Below are 18742 nucleotides of genomic sequence, written 5' to 3' on the forward strand. Positions count from 1 at the left end.
TATTAAAAAATAAAACGACGATTTATTTCACTGTATATACTAATATATATATTTTTATATATACATTAGGTGGTAATGACAAAATCCGCAATAACTTAATTGCCTACCCAGTATAACGTACTATTATACGTAACTAGAGTGATTACGAAGAATCAATTTATCGGAATTTGATGAAAGCTTGTTGTAGCTTATTGAAAGTAAGCAAGCGTCGGTATACTTTTGAGCGATAATGTACAAAGTCCGGACGAGCAACCTTGCGATCTACAATGTCAAGTAATATTAACGCCGACAGCGTACAACGTTTAAAAACTAATATCTTGGGAACAGTCTGTACAAAAGACACGGATGGTTATTATTTTGAAAATACTTGTGAAAGGTATGATAGTATGCAATAAAAGATATTGGTTTCTCTCGGAACATTTGATTGTGATTTTCCTCAGAACTTTCATGGCCATCTATAACTATTGCCTGAAATACTCTTCCGCATCTTCCATATCATTTGAGATATTTAATTGGTTTCCATCTAAATCAGACTATATTGTGTATATATATATATATATATATATATATATATATATATCTTTATATATATCTTTATATCTTTCTTTTGCTACATACTCATAAACAGATACATATTTTAATCAGTAGCACGTAGACTTTCCTTCTATTTTGCTATTAAGTCGTTGGCGTGCACGCAAATATAATTGCACAATTATTTCCTAGGGCGCGTATACTTGATTGCATTCATGAACGCGACACGTGCACACACATGTTACACGCCTATAAACGCGCACATAGATATATCCACATAAACACATGCGCGCGCTTCTTACACGCAGATTTGAAATTATTCGGTTTTTGTTTTTTTTCCATGTTCACACGTACCGTAGCTGCCTCCAAGGAAGCCAGAGGTAAGAACACGTACACTTATTTTCCTCTTTACATTCCCATTTTTACATTTATACATACAGTTACACGTATTCTTATCTCTACGCGTAACATTTTTAATTGTTTATACATGCAGTCTATAAAACAGGTTACACGCGCTATGACGTAGTCTTGGTATTACTATATAATTTGCTTGGTTTATTTTTATACATACGAAGTTTCAACAACACTTCTGAATTTTATCTTTAGCAAATGTGTACTATTTACCGCTATCGTGCTTAGTCCCCATTACTTAGACGATATAACGTTCTTGAATGCTTCAGACAAGCTCCCTGAATGTATGCTTTCACGGAGATCGATTACACACTGCTTAAACGCATTAAGTGCAATTCATGGTTGTGTTTGTAATTGTTGATATTTTAAGAAATATATCTTTAACATTTTTATCAACGTACGAGATATTTCATTAAACCGACATTAAAACTATATACAATTTGCTATTATTATGGACACATATCGGAACAAGAACTAACAATTACGATTGAGACTATCTTATCCCTGTTGGCATTCTTTCTTTTTCATATATATATGTGTTGTGTTCCGGCGAAGAAAAACAAATTCAGAAGTAACATAATAATTATTTAATGTCACCATTTAATGTACTACTGTCATAATGTTAGTTATCAGGGAAACGAACAAGTTTATCATTGCCATTTTCGGTTTATGTTATAATTTAACTTAATCATGGTTTGATAATAATTGAACGCTGTTAAAGAAAGAAGTAACAAATTATCACAATTTTATTGTTTTTTATTCCTCGCGATAGATACGTTGCATTAATTATTTTTTCATTTGCGTTCTTTAAGTACGTTCTTAACATAATAGACCGATAAAAGTGTAAGATAAATTAGTATGATTTATAAACACTTTTGGAAAGTTTTCTCATATAGGTAACTATAAGTATTGAAGAAGATAATCAATGGGAGGTCAGATAAAGTTATCTGTAAAGTATGGTCATAAACTTCGATTATTTATACACAATTTTGCCACACGTAAACGATCTACTTATCTATTTTCCTTAATTTAGATTTGTAACAGACAAGACCAATAATATACATATTGTTGTTTGTAGCTGTGTTTCTTTTAAAGAGAATTTTACTAGAAAAAAGCGTTATCTATTTCTAATTGATTCCGTACTTATTTAAAAAAAGGGGAAAAAATAGAACAAGGTTGAAATAGTACAGCTTTCGATGCAAGTCTAGAATTTTTTTCGATGAAGTATTCTCGTAATTGATTTTCTACCGATATCATGTTTTTGCTCAAATTATCGTCTATTCATATTCGATTCACGAGGTACTATAGCTATAATGCAAATTATATTTTTTTTAGCGTGTTTGTGTCCTTTGATCGTCTACGCTACTGTGTTTAATTTAAAACAGTTTAATTTGTTTTACGTGTGCACAACAAAATGCGTAAAATGTAACTCGAATGTGAGTTAGGATTATCCATCATTGTATCAACGTATCATTTATAACATGGTTTTTTCTTTTTATTAAAAATAAGGGTCATATCAGTAGTTTCTTATACAGTATAATAATATAATCGTTTTCTAATTTTCATTAAAGATACCGGAGAAGGAACAATCCATTCATTTTCATGATCCACCAATGTATCTGTTCGATAATCGTTCACAATGACGCGTATCGCTATAATCACAGGCGTTACGTATTAATCCATGATCCAGTAATTATTCGAGATCATTAGGAAATATTAGTATAAATATGTATATGTACTTTGAGATCATTGCATTATTGTTAATTGAATCTATCATTTTGATATAAAAGATAGTATCATATACTGGGTGGCTAATCGTAATCTATAAACGCAATTACCTATATACGATACGTTAAATGTTAACACTTTACCGACCGATAGCCTATTAATCGGCTTTTTGTCCTCGACAATCTTTCTCATTATTTGAGCAGTAATTTGTTATTTAGTACTATGGTACCTTGCTCAGTTGCGTCAGTTACGTTGCTTTGTAAGCTTCCACAGTTTTATACCAATTTGAAAAACTTACCGTTCTCGATAAACGAAAATAATGGTATTGGGGAGTCTAAACAGAAACAGAACTGGCGCCAGGGAGAATCTGCGCCTGAGATGCCAGTTGGACGTGCGTATGCTGTTGAACCGCTAGCGGTCGGTAAAGTGTTAAGGAATATTTTATTAGGAAAAAAACATGGCGATTGTCATTATTCGAACTAGTTTCTTTCGTACATGTAGCGAAGTCGTTTATTAAAAATTCCTTGTACACAACGTACAATTTACTTTACGTAGCGTTTATCTGAATTTTCGCAAAGTAGCGTGTTTCAATTAATTCTCTTTCGAATTAGAATTAAACATAACATTACGAACCAGCAGATCTAGATTATATGGATAATAATTAATGACTAACTTTGGACCCGAATTATTGTTTCTTACCAATCATAAAAAAAAATCGGTAATCTATTCACGAATTTCATCGTCATCTCAAATCATTCAATTCGATTTATGACAAACAATTTGCACTGTACTACAGAGAGTGTAACAGTTTCACATAAGAGTAGCTTGCATCTTTTGTACCATTGTTAATTGCTTCGTCTGGCTGGTTGGTGGCGGCTTTTAAACAATTTTTGGAGGTGTCTCGGAACAGTGACTAACGGGGCTGTGCGTGTGTGTGTGTGGGTGGTAGGACTTGGACATGCTGGCCGCTCAACTCAACGAGCTTGGTGTGTCACAGGGCCCAGAGGCCCCGCCAAGGCCGAACAGGCAGCATAAGGCTGCGTCATCAACATCCAACTCCGGTCAGCCTGCAAGCAGCAATGATCAAAACAATAAACAAATGCCACAGTCTTCCAGTATACTCGATCAAGTAAGTATTACTGCGATATACACTATCCTGCGTAAGTATTAGGGTCCTTCTAGATTATTGCAAATATATAAAATACACTTTAACACGTTGACGCTGACGTGCACCATCAGCGGGCCACACGCGTGTTTCCCGTGAGATGGTGTATCTCTATCTATCGATGACACTATCGATGGGTCACTCGAGTTTGTTCCGTGGGGCAGTGTGCATCGCGATGGATCACACATGTATTTCACAAAATAGGTTTATATTATTTTATCTCAACATTATAACACACTTGTGATTTTTGGAAGTAGCTAGCATACATACTGGCTTTTTGTCAGTCTATTTTAAAAATTTAACGTAACCTAACACTATTTTCGTCGTGCATGTTCCTCACGCGCGCTAACGTTCTCCGACGAACACGCATGACTATTTTTTTTCCTGTACGGAATTGAAAATTTTTTTGATTCGCGCTATGAACGTTTCTTATAGAAAAATGTTCACAGAATTGCGTGTGATGGTCAGAATTCGCGCCAGACCTCTACTTTTTGAGAAAAATCGAAAAGAGTACCAAATTAGAACCAAAGCTGGCCCCGTCAGTTTTACTTAATATTTATAGATATATGAAAATTGATATTGCCAAACTATCGTATATCAATGTATTAGTTGAAGTCCACGGAATTCATTGAATCCAACAGGAATCGTATAGCTTTTGTAATTTTACTATAAATTGAGCTCAAAGTTGAAAAATTGCGGTCGTGTCGAACAGTCTAATCTGACGCTGCGTTTCCCCACGAAACAGACCGTGCATTTGGGCACCACAGAGAAAGCCATGAATATCGGCGGCGGCGTCAACGTGTTAAATAACGCTGTGTAATCTAATTTTCACCTCTGATCTTATCTCACTTAGCCGTATACTCGGTTAGTAGGTACCGATGAAAATAATAGTTGACATCAGTAAGCATAAATAAAAAAGCAACATGCATGTTTAGTGACTTTAAGGCTAAGTATCTGTGTAATGTGAAGATCTTACGATAATTAGAACATACGTTTAAACTTGAAAAGTTTCTACAGATTCCAGGAAGTGTCAGCTATTTATTAGAGACTAGCATGGAACTTGATTGGCACAAGTATATTCCTTGTTTCAGTTTCAATTTAGCAGAACATTTGATGCCAGTTACGACAAGAAGTAAAGAATTAACAGTGGAGAAACATTCTTCTATCAAGATATTGAGAGTATAGTGGAAACATCAATGTTTTGATTGGATTACACTAAGTGTTCAAATACATATTACTATAGCGTTATAAGGTTCTTCGAATGTTTCAGTTTCTTATTGGATTAGTATCGTAGCGCATCGCGTAATTCAAAATGCCGATTAAAACTTGCTTTGTTTTCAGACTATTTCTTTCGCTTTACAGGCTTTGTCCGTTGAAAGCGACAGCGACGACGATCTTGAAGATGCAGGGGGAAATAACGCAAGGAACGATGGCACATTACTTGCTAGCGACCCACCGAAACCTTTGTAAGTAGAGAAATTAATTTATCAATTTAACAGCGACAAAGGAGGAATTTACATTTACCCTTCAGTGATAGATGGTCGTCGCTATTTATAACAGAACACGATCTGTTTTCCCGTTCTTTACTTCATCCTGATACAGCGTATCTCGTATATTTCGAACTAAATTATTTCCACTGTTATACGAAGATTCAAATATTATAATTGAGAGATCGAAAGAAACTTTTAGTTATTGAAAGTTCAAGATAATACATATTTGCTCCTGAAAATTTTGTGAAAATCCATGCAACGCGTTCGTGTAGTGCAAGTAAGAATATCAGCTTGATACTATATGATTTTACACAAATTTAAAAAATTGTTTATAAAGTTCTAATGCTTGAGGTCATCTTGACTAATTTAATAGTAAAATGATTGCCCCTGGCATCACATCTGTTGCTGACTCAGCTCTTTGGATATCATATTGTAAACTGATCATAAATATTATCTAATCGAATATTATGAAATCTTGTACGATTACTCTTGTAACGATTATTCGTAGCAATAGATTTCAATTTTAGTATTTAATAATGGTTCCGTGTTTCTTATAGCGATATTTTTGTAAAATATTGTCAAAAAATTGCAGATAAAAGGATTTGTAAGATATTTCCAACAGCTTAATATTGCGTTGGCAACTAAGTGATTGCGGATTTTGTCAATACTACCTAATGGCAAGATCTGCAATCACTTAGTTGCCAACCCAATAATTGTGACACGAGGCTTGTTCAGTTGCAAACAATTACGTGAATAAGTTAATTACTTTAGGAAACGAAGAAGGCTATCTTAGATGAAAATATTATGTAGGACTATAGAATAACGATGTATAATAGGTAAAAACAATAGGGTGGGATTGTAAAATCGGTCAGTGGTTAAAGTTCGCAACTGTCGATGATCGCAAAAGTTATCACGAAAGGAACATAATCATAAGACTTCATTACTGCTAGGATAATAACATTTTCGTTATCAAATAACAGTTATCATGTATATCACTTCCTATTTTTAACAAAGATTGTGCAAAGAAAATTATATTCAATTATATCCAGCACAAGATTATTTCATTAAATTATATTCATAATTATATCAACTTACAAAACAACAATGTAATATTGTAAATCATCAATAAATAATAAGTTAAGTTGTTATTCAGGGTTTCTGTATCGATGGGAACTTTACTTGTATTAATAATAAATTTTTCGTTTGAAAGAAGAATTTTAACTAATAGAGTAGTCATTTAACAAATAGTTGGACAAATAGTTGGACAAAGGAAAAAGTTGAATCAATGTGCAGTAATTAATGTTAAATAACAAACAGAGAATAATTTACAGTTAACTTTATATGTTTATATATTTTATATGTAAGGAAAAATGAAATTAATTTTACCGATGTTGTTTTGTTTGATTTCATCTTTCATTCCGCTTCGACACGTTGCTTCGAATCGTCGTCTTCGCCGCATCGCCACGCAACATACACTACGCATTCCGCATCGTTCGTGCGTCATCATGATCCTCTTCATTTCTATGTGTGCTGCAGACCCGAATTTTCTCCTTTCAGACCATCGGCAGATCCATCGTCGACATCGTCGCACAATGCTCAGAATTCACACCTCGAAGGTAAGCCGAAAGGTAGGACATCGAACAAGAATTTTTTTATATTTTTCACGAAAATGCATACTATTTATATGAATGTCTCAATTAAGTATAATTATGTAAATATTGTATTATGTAATTAAAAGATTAGAATACAGCATGAAAAAACACTTTAAATGTACACGGTGTCCCATTGAAATTGTTTCGGCGGACACCCGATACCATCGACGAGATCGGAAATATTTTAGATGAAAGGTTTTGAGGAATATATATGTAATTTGATACGAGCAATTTTGTTGTAGAAGAGTAGAGAAGAATTTGTTGCAACATTTTTTTGTATCCTCAAAAATTGATTCTGAAAATTCATTACCTAGACGTACTTTTCATATGAGACGAAATAACGAATAAGAATTATTTTTGCATACGGAAGCGTATTACCAAAAATAAACGGCATAATCGTTTGTGATATCGCAGGTTATGAGTTTACTAATCATTGTAAAAAATGTGTTTTACTATATCTTGTAAAAAGTTTTGAAAATCCTGTAAAAATATATATTGGGTTGTCCGTAAAATGTCTTTCTTTTACAGACACGTCTGTTACAGCGATGCATCTTTATACAAACATGAAACCTAATCTGTCGAACGTTGTGATTTTTATTTTGATAGAACAAAGTGGATCATACGTAATTCGATAAAATAATATAAAACGGAAAATGTTGTGCATCCATTATTTCCTTATAAAACGAAAGAAATTTTTCGGACGACCTAACATGCACATGTAGAAGCTGAGTTGCAAGCTTCTGTTTTAGTTTATTCTTAACTACGTTTGAATGAATATTTGGATGATATGGAAACAGAGCTGATTCTAGATTTCTTTTTCCTGTCAAAGCTTTTTACGGGATGAAGCCTGCAACAAACTTCCATCTCGATTGTAAAGTAAATACTTTTATTTTATTTTTTGCGTGCAGGTGGAGCACCAAATCGACCTCTTCCACCGACCCCTGATGAAGAAGAATCAGGAGATCGTACGCTAGTCATGAAACGGGTAAGTGTTCTCCAATTATGGGTCAACCTAAATGCAAGTCAACGTAATATTTTTTAGCGCCTTCTTGTCGTTTTTATGTGTATTGATGATGACACGGATCGGTCAATTTTCGCATACGGATTGAATGTAATATTTACTCTTGTGTCGTTTATTTACATTTTCATAGAGCGATCCATGTATTTTTTCAATTCTTTCCATTCTTCGAAAACGCTTCAACATTTTCGAGATCAGATTTTAATAGAATCGGAGGAGAGAATGAAGATACAAACGATTGCATTGTATTTATGTTTCCCCTTTTTATAGATATATCTCTCAGATGTGTTATATATCTATCGTTAGTCGGAAATAGTCAGAAACACATGTCAATTTCCATATTAATTATTCTTGTGCAATTCCAACGATCGAAACCGCTTTATTTGTATATCCGTTGTTTTCACACGATACATTATATGCTTGGTGACTATATGTTATGGCATACAAACATATATTCATAACGCCGCTACATATATAATATTAGCACCGTTGTTAAGCAGTAAAAAGCCATACGAAACATACGAAGAATATAAATATAAAAAGAGGAAAAAGAGGGGATCGGCGAAATCGAGAGCCAATCGATAACATCACGATGTACAGTGTATATAATGATCTATTCGCAGAAAGATTATAATTACGCGAGTATACATCGAGCGTTGCTCGAAATAAAATATTCCGAAATTCGCAGCTGAAAAGTTCCTTTCAACGACGCTTGATCATTGCTCGTAGTAGTTGAATAGATGAGATCAATCGGAGTCTCACGATTTCGTTTCATCATGTAGCTTCGTATCGTGGAATGTTTCTCATGACAATGTCGCGCAACATCGTATAAAATATAGTAGATGTTATTATTTATACATTATCTTGCTTCGTGTGGAACGTGTGTCAGTACGTTAGAAAATGAATTCCATTGACCGGTTGATATAATTACACTTGATCGCAATGCACTGCCATATCACAGCTAGCTCGCGTTATGTATCACCGCACGCCTATGATTTTCTTCTTTTCGTGTGAATGTTTTTTTTTCTTTTGTCACTTTGTTTATCGCCCTCGTGCGCGCTCCCTAGAAACTTAGTCAGATGTCAGACGATCGCGGCACGGCTAACAACAACCGGCGCTCCGAGGCGGAGGAGCAACTTCTACTGAAGGAGTGGGATTTCACCCGCTTCTTTCAGGGTTTTAACGAACGGTTGGATAAAATGAAACAAGAACCTTCGCAAGAGACAACGGAGACGAGCAAGTCTATTAACGAGAATCACCTTTCTTCGTCGTCCACGGAGAAAACGTTAAAGAGGCAGGATCAGTTATCGTCTCGTAGGAAGTATGAGAATCATTCGCAGCAGCAACAGCATCATCAAAAGCAGCAACAGCAGTTGAAAGCAGCGCATAGACGACAAGAAAGCGATTCGAAGCTTGGCAACACGTCCAGCGCTTTTGCACGTGCTTTCCGCCGCGAGAATTCCGACTTTTTTCCTTCCGCGAGACACTCTGCATATTTACAGAAGTCAGACTCAGCAAGATCGAGCATATTCTCAAGCGGTAACCGGCGTGGCAGCGAGATAAGCGTTGCCGGTATCGTCGGGAAAAAAGGAAACGTCGTGAGTACCGGCGAGCCGGTTCTTACGGACTTTTCGTTCGGTCGTGACGGTCTTCAGAGGCCTAGAAGGGAAAAAACTGAGAGCGAAATCGTTTTCGGTAGTAGACACGAGGCCAGAAGGTTCGACTTTGGACGTGATAAAGACGACACTACGAGAAGACGCAGTTGTAGACCATCAGATGCTGTTTCTGTCAGCGTTGACGAAGCAGGAACTATTAAATCTACGGCCAGTACAACGGCTAGCGAGTACAGCCCCATTGTCACCCAGGTCAGTCCCCCCTATCAGCCCTGCCTGTGTGCTTGCCTGAAAAATATATACCTATTGCATTACCTTTATCTCTACCTTCGATTTCTCTACCATCGTGTCAATTTCGATACCCTGATTCTTATAAAAATCCACTCTCCTGACAAATGCCTCTCGATAAATAAATCGTAATATCTTATCCTAACTTGATCTTGAAACTGGTCGAGTCGCAAACTTATCTCGTCAAATTATTCGAGCCGAGTACCTACATTTTCTCATTTCGAAATCGCTTAACGTAATTCTCCGCCATTACATTATTTTGCTTGACAAAATGCAAATTCCTTTGACACATCAATTTTTTTCAAATACAATCAACTTAACCAGCAACTTAATATTAACATAAGCTAACCGTTCGAATTGTACAATGTATTTCATCACTTGTATCTTACTTTCTGATGTCACATCGACAGGCATATTTTGTCATTGAACCTTTACACGTTCGTTCTTCCAACATCTAACGGCATACAAAAATCAACATAGAAAGCTAGTCAGCTACGCTCGAATTTTAGGCGCATTTCCCCCCGTTACCTTCCTTCTTTTTATTTCTTCAGATTTACAAACATGAGTAGGATACATAACTATTAGCGCTATGAGTATTCTGTTACCAACAATTACTATTATCCTATACTATCTTACTAGATTATTCATTCAGACAAGGTCGCACAAAGCTTCATAGAGGAACGTTAGAACTTTGATAACGTATACCTGGTATAATGGAATTAACAGTATATCATTTCACGTTACTAATAGTATTTTAAGATTGTTATCTTGTAACCTAGGAAAGGGAACATTTTCACCTTATTAACGAAACTTCTTTTTCTCGCTTCTCATTCTGTTTCTCGTGCTTAACGATGTTTTCTCATATTACAGTATCTGTCGAGTAGTATTAAAACGACGCATTAATCATTCCCAGACATTTTTTTTTGATCGATCTCAATCTCATCACTTCTACGGTGTACTTTGATGTTTAACCCTTTGCTATATAATTTGCATCTTATTGAACAAACTCGTCTTCAAACTTTGTAAGATCAGTGCAAAGCCAACGATGCGACGATTTCAGTTTATCTTGTTCAATTTCCAAATCATACGATAAATTCCTCGTAGAACGTTGACAATTTTTTTGGACGATTAATTTGTACATTTATACATATATATATATATATGATTAGAATCGATGATTATATGAATTACACAGGAACTAATGCTTTTTAACGATTAAATCGCACACATAGTGCGTATTGTGTTGTCGGATATGTCTTGAATCTTTTCTGGTGTGAATTATAAATTTCATTTTAAGATCTTGCGATAATATACGATTGAACCAAATGTGCATTGATTAGTATTATTCTTAGCAATTCTGAGCAAATTCCGACAACTCAATAAATCATAACGTTAATTTAAAAGAGATACTTAAATCTAAAAAAAATTCTGTCTACAACTCGAGAGTCTGGCAAATTCACCGCGACAGAATTACACTTTCTGATACACAGGGTGTGACATAAAGGTTGAGACAAAAATGATACTACGTATTACTGGGGTCAAAAGGATGAATAGAGTTCGTATAAATTTGCGTCTGAAAATGATTTATCGAAGAATTCTAAGCGCTTAGAAATTTTTATTAATTGCTTTGGTACTTTTCTTATCTATTTTATCACATTGCTACGTAGTGTAAGTTTTGCCCCATTCTTCTCGGACACCCTGTACATAGATGTTACTTTCTTAGTAGCAAAGGGTTAAATCGCATAGAAATTCTTAGTTTTGTTATCATCTTAAAGGTACTTGTATGGCTATTGCCGTCGTTATTACTATTACCATCATGCATATTACTAACAGTATATGCATTGCTACAATTATTGTGTAATAATAACAATATTACTTACGCTCACACCCTACTATAGCAATATGGATATAAGTTAGTATCTCTGAGTTTTATCACGAGCTATAAGAGAATAAAAAGTAACTTGGTTTCTATTGTAATTTACATCTACTAAAATGTACGAAATATTTCTATTAACGAATAACATCTATTTTTTTTTATTTTACTAATATCATCCTATATGGCTTGTTAATGTTTTTTACCTTTCACGTCCAATTGTAAAAGTGATTAATGATGGAGGATAAGATTAACGATAACAATTACCGAAACTATGTAATGTTTCACTAACTTCATTGTGAAAATTGTTAGAAACATTGTTGACTATTGTGCACCTTTGAGAAATAGTGTCGAAATTTTACGTGAAAGAACTTCAGTTTTTTATGTCCCCGTGTTAAGTCCAGTGTATAGTACGTATATTACTTCTTCCGACGAATAAAACTTTATCCGTATAAACAAAAGGATTCCTTAAAATTGTAACATTTCTTAAAACGAATCCGCCAATTTCTTCTACACGTTGTTAAAGTAAATGATAAAATGGAGATGAGAGAAGTGGGAAAGAAACAAAGAGAGGAGAAGGAGAAGGAGAGGGTGAAAGAGAAGATCAGGAAATATTTTTTGGATTGAAGTTAGTGAAACTGCATGTACATATGCATTTTTCTTAATAAAAATGATTAAGCTTGTCGCGTAAAAAGATATTTCCCATCAGAATATTATTTTGAATAACAAAAATCGTTGTAAATAACATTGCTTATCGGTTTCAACGAACATCAGAGTCGATCATTGGCCATAGAAACATGTAAAAATAATCGCTTTCATTTTCAGGAATCCTAATATCCAACAAATACGAATACAGTGCGCTATTTCTAGTACCATATTTATTATCCACTAACATTACTGCCATCGATATCATCATCGTTAGCATCACTATCGCCACTGCTACTATCGCTCCGTTTCTTTTGGAACTAATCCTTTCCTTCCTTTCGAATGATCTACGATACTTAATACGGAGAAAATACGAGAAACCCTATCGCTCTACAACGATATTTATCGTTATTTCAAATTCCGTACCTGAGACAGGAGGATTAACCGCATGGAATTTCTTTGAGGACGTTCGTCTTGTTTCTACGTTACATCACCGTATGAAGGGAAAAACTGCTAGCGTTGCTACGATCATCGCAGCGAAACATCGCGGGATTCAGAAAAAGAGCAGTTCAAAATTTGTGAAAGTGTGTCTTACGTACGTCATTTTCGTTAAGTTCACGTTACGCATATTTACTACACAGGTTCCACGTTGATTTCATCACGTTTCTTTCTTCTTCTTCTTCGTCTCTATTTACTTTGATTTTCCGTTTCCTTTTTTTTTAAAGTTAAGAGGAAGACATCGTCGTTTCCACAGGAGCGAATCGTTAGGAAACAAAATGTTCCTTGCACTTTTGCAACATTCTCGTTTCGTATAAATATAGGCCATAATTGTCGCAGTAGATATTAAATCCGATCGTAAAAAAAGAAACTTTTACGTAAGAATTATTGCGATGTAGAAGTGATCAGCAACGAAAATAGCAACGAACGTTAACTTCCAAGCTGATAATTAAATCGAATTTCACGCATATGCTTTCATTTGTATAGAATCAATCGCTAGCTTTCTCGGTGTATAAGCGTGCATTCTAATCGATTGTAGTCTTTGCTTTAGAAGAATCTATAGCATCTTTCGAATTGATAACTACTTAATTTGATAATAAACATATCAGTTATATTATTTAATCTAAAAAAAATATCATAAATTTAAAAAGAAATATTTTAATATTATATTTATATATAGATATAGATATAATGCCTTACAAAAAGTTATAATTTTACGATGATAATAGCGATCAAGTGTTATTTTATTACTTTCTTGCATGTCTGTTTCTGGTTAATCGATTCAAATTTTCAAGCGATTCATGTCCTTCGTTCTTCATTCATTTGACAATGTTATCATAAGACACCGATCACTCAAAGCTGTATACGTGTAATGCATGTTTATTCACGTTCCTGTCGATTAAAAGAAGTTCTAAACAAGAAGACAGGGTAATATTAATTGTTACATCGATACTATCGTATGAAAGTTATTCGACTTATATCGTAGGAAAAAAAGGGGGATGGGATAAGTTGATGAGATAGAATCATTAATCCAGTGCTGTCCATGGACGAGATTCGTTACACAGCTTTCTTCTTCTCTGCTAACTTTACCTCTACAGATATTTGTTTATGTTTGATAAGTACGAATAAAAACGGTTAATGGATACATCATTTTTTATTAAATTTGCTTCAACAAACCGAGCGATTATGCTATGCCGAGGATGAGAGAGACAAAGCGGCAGCCTCTAGCACCCGGGTCAGATTAATTTTGAGGGCTCAATAAATGATCGATCAACGGAAATTCGAATTTTTATATTTTTTGTGGATTCCATGTTAAATCGTTATTGTCATTGTTGAGATTCTGCTAACAGAAAAGAATCCAACTACGATCTTGTTCGGGATTTATTACGTTACATGTAAGACGAAAATATTATCGTTATATTTTTTCTTTTACTTTATTGATAACCGAATGAGTTTGTATTCGGACACATTTTGATTGGAAAAACTCTCAACAACGTAGCGGTAGCTTCCTGAAGATCTAATAAAAAATATAATAAACGTAAATTTTCATTATCAAATGACCAATCTAAACTAATGGGTACTCAAAATTTAGCTCTTTCAGTCGCACCATACTGGAAGAACATTCACTCGGAGAGGAGGATGGTAAAAAAATGGCAAATTTGTACCCTTTAAAAATTGTAAAATTCCAATAAAACATCATTCTATAAGTGCAAATGTATAAAAGTACAGTGATTTATGGCAAACGTGATGGAAAAATTGTAAAAAATGTAGATGAAGTCGACGATGCCATGAAATACATTAAATACATTCCATCTCGTTTCAGAATTAACCCCTAAACCTACGATTTATGTTCGAGAATTTTGGGCCGAAAACGTAAACAAGCTATTATACAGGGTGGTTGGTAACTGGTGGTACAAGCGGAAAGGGGGTGATTCTACGCGAAAAAAGAAGTCGAAAATATAGAATAAAAAATATTTTTTTTTAATTTTATTTGTTTTCTTTTTTAAATTTTTCCATCGAGACAACGATCTACAGTGAGATCCGTTATAACGTACCGCACGCGTACCGAGCGAAAATTCAAAGTCGATTTTCTCGAAAATAAAGTCTCAAACGAAAAATTTTTATTCTATATTTTCGACTTCTTTTTTCGCATAGAATCACCCCCTTTCCGCTTGTACCACCAGTTACTAACCACCCTGTATATTATATTATATGTTATATTTGGCGCGATCATCCACTACGGGCTATGCCCGTAATGTTTACGTTTGGTCCGATCATCGTACTACGGGCTGTGCCCGTAGTTGTAAGTTAAGGGGTTAAGTTATAGCGTAATTGGAAACAGATTTCATGAAAGATTCACATAGTAATATCATATCTCAATTTCTTGTTTCTATTAATCAAAAATTTGAGTAATACGTTTTTATATTCTACATATTATTATATAAATATTTATCGACTTTCCTTTACAAAACAGCGTTTGAACTTTTTTTTGTATTATTTTATTCATATAATTTTAAAAATATATTTTCCATTCATATAAAGATTCTGATCGTTTTAAGCCAGAAAGTTCCAATTCGCCTCTCAGAGCACCGTGAACTTCGTCTACATCTTTTACAACTTGCCCGTCACATTTGTCACGAATAATTGTACTTTTACGATAACACAGGATTTAGGACTTGTAAAATTCTAGATCCTAGAAACGATACAAATTTCTCCCTCTTTTCACCATCCTTTATCGTGTTTTCTCACTTAACGCATCTAACACACGCTACGTCTTCTCTGAACGACGAGACATTTGCTTCGGTTAACACCAAATGTGACGAATAAAGTAGCTCTTGGTTGTTCCAAAGGAGGCGTACGTATTTGAAATTCCACGTACGAAACTCGTACTTACGTTGGATACGCGACAAGCGTTTTCACATCTCTCGTACGTAAATTAAAGGCAGTGATGGGAATGTTGGTTTGCTCGCGAGTAAAGCTTGGACAGCACTGCGTTAGTCGTCAATGTGGATTGTATACGTAATGTGTGTTCTTGGTTAACAGTGTTTTTATAATTATTTTGAGAATTGTAGAATTGTACGTGAAGATAAATTGAAAGGAAGAGAAAAGCCACTCAGAAGATAAAGAAAGGGAAATACTGCTGATGAAAAGATATTTTAAGAGATGGAGTGCTGTTGTATGCGTGTGTGCGTGCGTGTGTGTGCGTGTGCGTATAATTCGCGCGCATTTGTATGTTACACGTCACATGCATAAATGTCAGCTTGCAAACATTTTTGTGGTAGCACTGTTACGAATCATGATTGAGACTTATTGTCTTGCATGATGCTTTTCATTTTATTTGATGTATGCGATGTATGTTTGTAACGCTATGTCCCAGTATACGCCAAGCATGCTCTGTTTTTCATTTTATGTGTTTCTTGGGCATGGTATGAATTGTGTTTTTATTACTGTTACTCGTAAAATCAACGTACAACGAAGGAAATCGACAATTTTGACGCTTCCGCTAGAAACTGATTCTTTAAAATAGCATTGTCTGTCATGTTGCGATAAAAATCCATCGATACGATAAAAGTATCTTTAATTTTTACTTGCGCTTAATAGTCGCACCTAACGATCCAACCACATATCACACGTGTAATTGATTTCAGATATTTCTTATTATAATCTTTATTGGTCTTATCGATAAGCGTTGAAATGTGATTTCTTTTTTTTTTTATAAGCATCAACAACAAATAAACGTACGAACGCTACGTACGTTCTCAAACTGTTTATTGTTAATTTTGAAACAAACTTTTAGTCACCGTTCGTGTCAAAACTGGAACAAATACATCTTTTACGATTAAGTTATTCGTATCATTTACGAAACGATTTGTTCGTATTTTAGTACGTAACTGTGTTGTCGGATTATAGTAGTGTCATTTTATTGTTTGTATCCTGTCGCACAATAAAGTGTACACGGTGACAGTAAAATGTGTAGTATTTTAAGAGATGTGTATTGCGTTATAAATACTTAACATAAAATAATTAAAATATGAATGAAATCATTATAAACGCGAGTATCTATAGAAACCAATGTACAATACGATAATTTCGTGCCAAGATGTTGTATTTCATCCTATTGCACGCTTTTGCTAATGTTACGAATATAAAAGCGATCCTGAGATTGCTTATCCCCTGCTTCCGTCATTACTTTAGAAAGTGTGTATTGTTATATGTTTTTTTTTCTTTTTAATGCAGTAGACGAGTGAACCAAATGTTTATTATTTATTTTTGTCAACTTTCTATGCACGAACCCGGTTTACTTACGTTTCGCGCAATATTTTACATTTAATTGTAACAAGTACTTTCTCGTCAATCGAATATATAAAAATCAAATACCAAATATATTTTTATTGTTGTAGACTTGTCGTCGATGCATTAGCGATTTTAAATTAATAACGATTATACTTAGTATTTACTTTCTCTGTTGCTTCCTCGCGCACTTATTCATTTTTTTTTTTAAATAATTGCGTTTCACGTGTTTTGCTTGTCTTTTCTTCTCTTCTTCGATCCTTGTAAAATCATTATCCATAATTTCATTGTTTTCCCTTCCTTTTCGTTCTGCATTCTTCTTCGCCTCTTACAATTTTTCAATTCGATCTTTGACATTCACTTATTTCATTGCAATTTGCTTGATCGTCTTAAAACCTGAATTTCAAGTAAATACGTGTATTTTTTTGCGCAACAACAGAACCAGACTGTTGACGTTTATCGTAGACGAAACGTAATTCGTATTGTAGGTGAGAGAAAAGAAAGAAAACGAAGACAATCGTTGCGTCCATTTCGTTATCAAGTTGTATGTATAGATCGCTACAATCAATTACACGTCTTTTTATATCGAAACACACGAATACATATTCTTACGTATCGGTAAGATTTAATCTATCGATCGAGATGAAGATCTCCAGCTTGCTCGAAGATTATCGTTCAAAAAGAAATTCAGGTCTTAAATCTTGAGCAGATTTTATCGTTGTTCTTTTATTTAGATTTTTTCCTATTATATTAATAGCGACGACCGATTGAAGTATTAATCGATATTTTTATAGAATCGGGAAAGTGGTGATCGTTCGAGAGGCGGAGGAAGTGGCGGTGATTTTCAGAGGTCGGATTCATCACCCGGATCACGGCCCAGTTCCGTCTTGCCGGATCTTCTTACCTCGTCACCAGGTCAACGACAGGATAAGACAACAAGTGAAGAGGTTAGATATATACATATTTACACACATATATAATTGCATTTCTTTCTATTACTTCATCTTCTCCATATATGTAACCGCGAATGTGTCAATTTCCACGCATTCAGATTCGTCTCACATGTTTGATGCTACGTGGGAATCATTATTGTCCATGACCGCTGATTTTGTGTTATTCTTATAGTGTATGTAACTCGCGTATCGTAAGCCTATTGTACGCATTTCAAAGATTACAGATATAGCCGCTATATTAAAAAAAAAAGGAAAAATAGATTTAAAAAATTAAAAAAAAAAGGGTGGTATTTTTAGATATAAAAAAGCGATGACATACGAGCGTTTCAAATGCAAAGAATTCAGATCGTACTTGAAAATCTAATCTTCTTCTTAGGACAGTTTCGTAATAGTTGCACCCTGTGGTCGACCAATTATGTTTTCTCTTTCTTTCGCTTTGCTTCGATGCACTTCTTTTATTTTAACAACAAATGTGAAAGAAATAAGTTAAAATTGTTGCTTTTTTTTAAAATCATAGTAGTCATTGATAATGAGCTTAATATTTGAATCATAGTATTTTTTTCTTCTTTTTATATAATTTTAGGCAA

At 34.4% G+C, this 18742-nt stretch overlaps 1 protein-coding gene across 14 annotated transcripts in view; it reads left to right on the top strand.

Moving 5' to 3' along the window:
- LOC126866563 (serine/threonine-protein kinase mig-15) overlaps positions 1–18742 on the top strand; it is an 81944-nt gene that overhangs the window by 52629 nt on the left and 10573 nt on the right. For 3 of the 14 annotated variants that reach the window (XM_050620304.1, XM_050620303.1, XM_050620309.1), the window contains exons 10-16: positions 891–911; positions 3620–3799; positions 5198–5301; positions 6862–6953; positions 7886–7962; positions 9498–9860; positions 17997–18149. In XM_050620304.1, coding sequence (XP_050476261.1) covers positions 891–911; positions 3620–3799; positions 5198–5301; positions 6862–6953; positions 7886–7962; positions 9498–9860; positions 17997–18149 — 990 coding nt within the window. Of the gene's footprint in view, positions 1–890; positions 912–3619; positions 3800–5197; positions 5302–6861; positions 6954–7885; positions 7963–9062; positions 9861–17996; positions 18150–18742 lie in introns of all 14 variants that reach the window. The other 11 variants (XM_050620313.1, XM_050620316.1, XM_050620302.1 and 8 more) reach the window with 10 other exon arrangements.

The sequence above is a fragment of the Bombus huntii genome, chromosome 6, assembly GCF_024542735.1.
Source record: "Bombus huntii isolate Logan2020A chromosome 6, iyBomHunt1.1, whole genome shotgun sequence".
In the NCBI taxonomy this organism is placed as follows: domain Eukaryota; kingdom Metazoa; phylum Arthropoda; class Insecta; order Hymenoptera; family Apidae; genus Bombus; species Bombus huntii.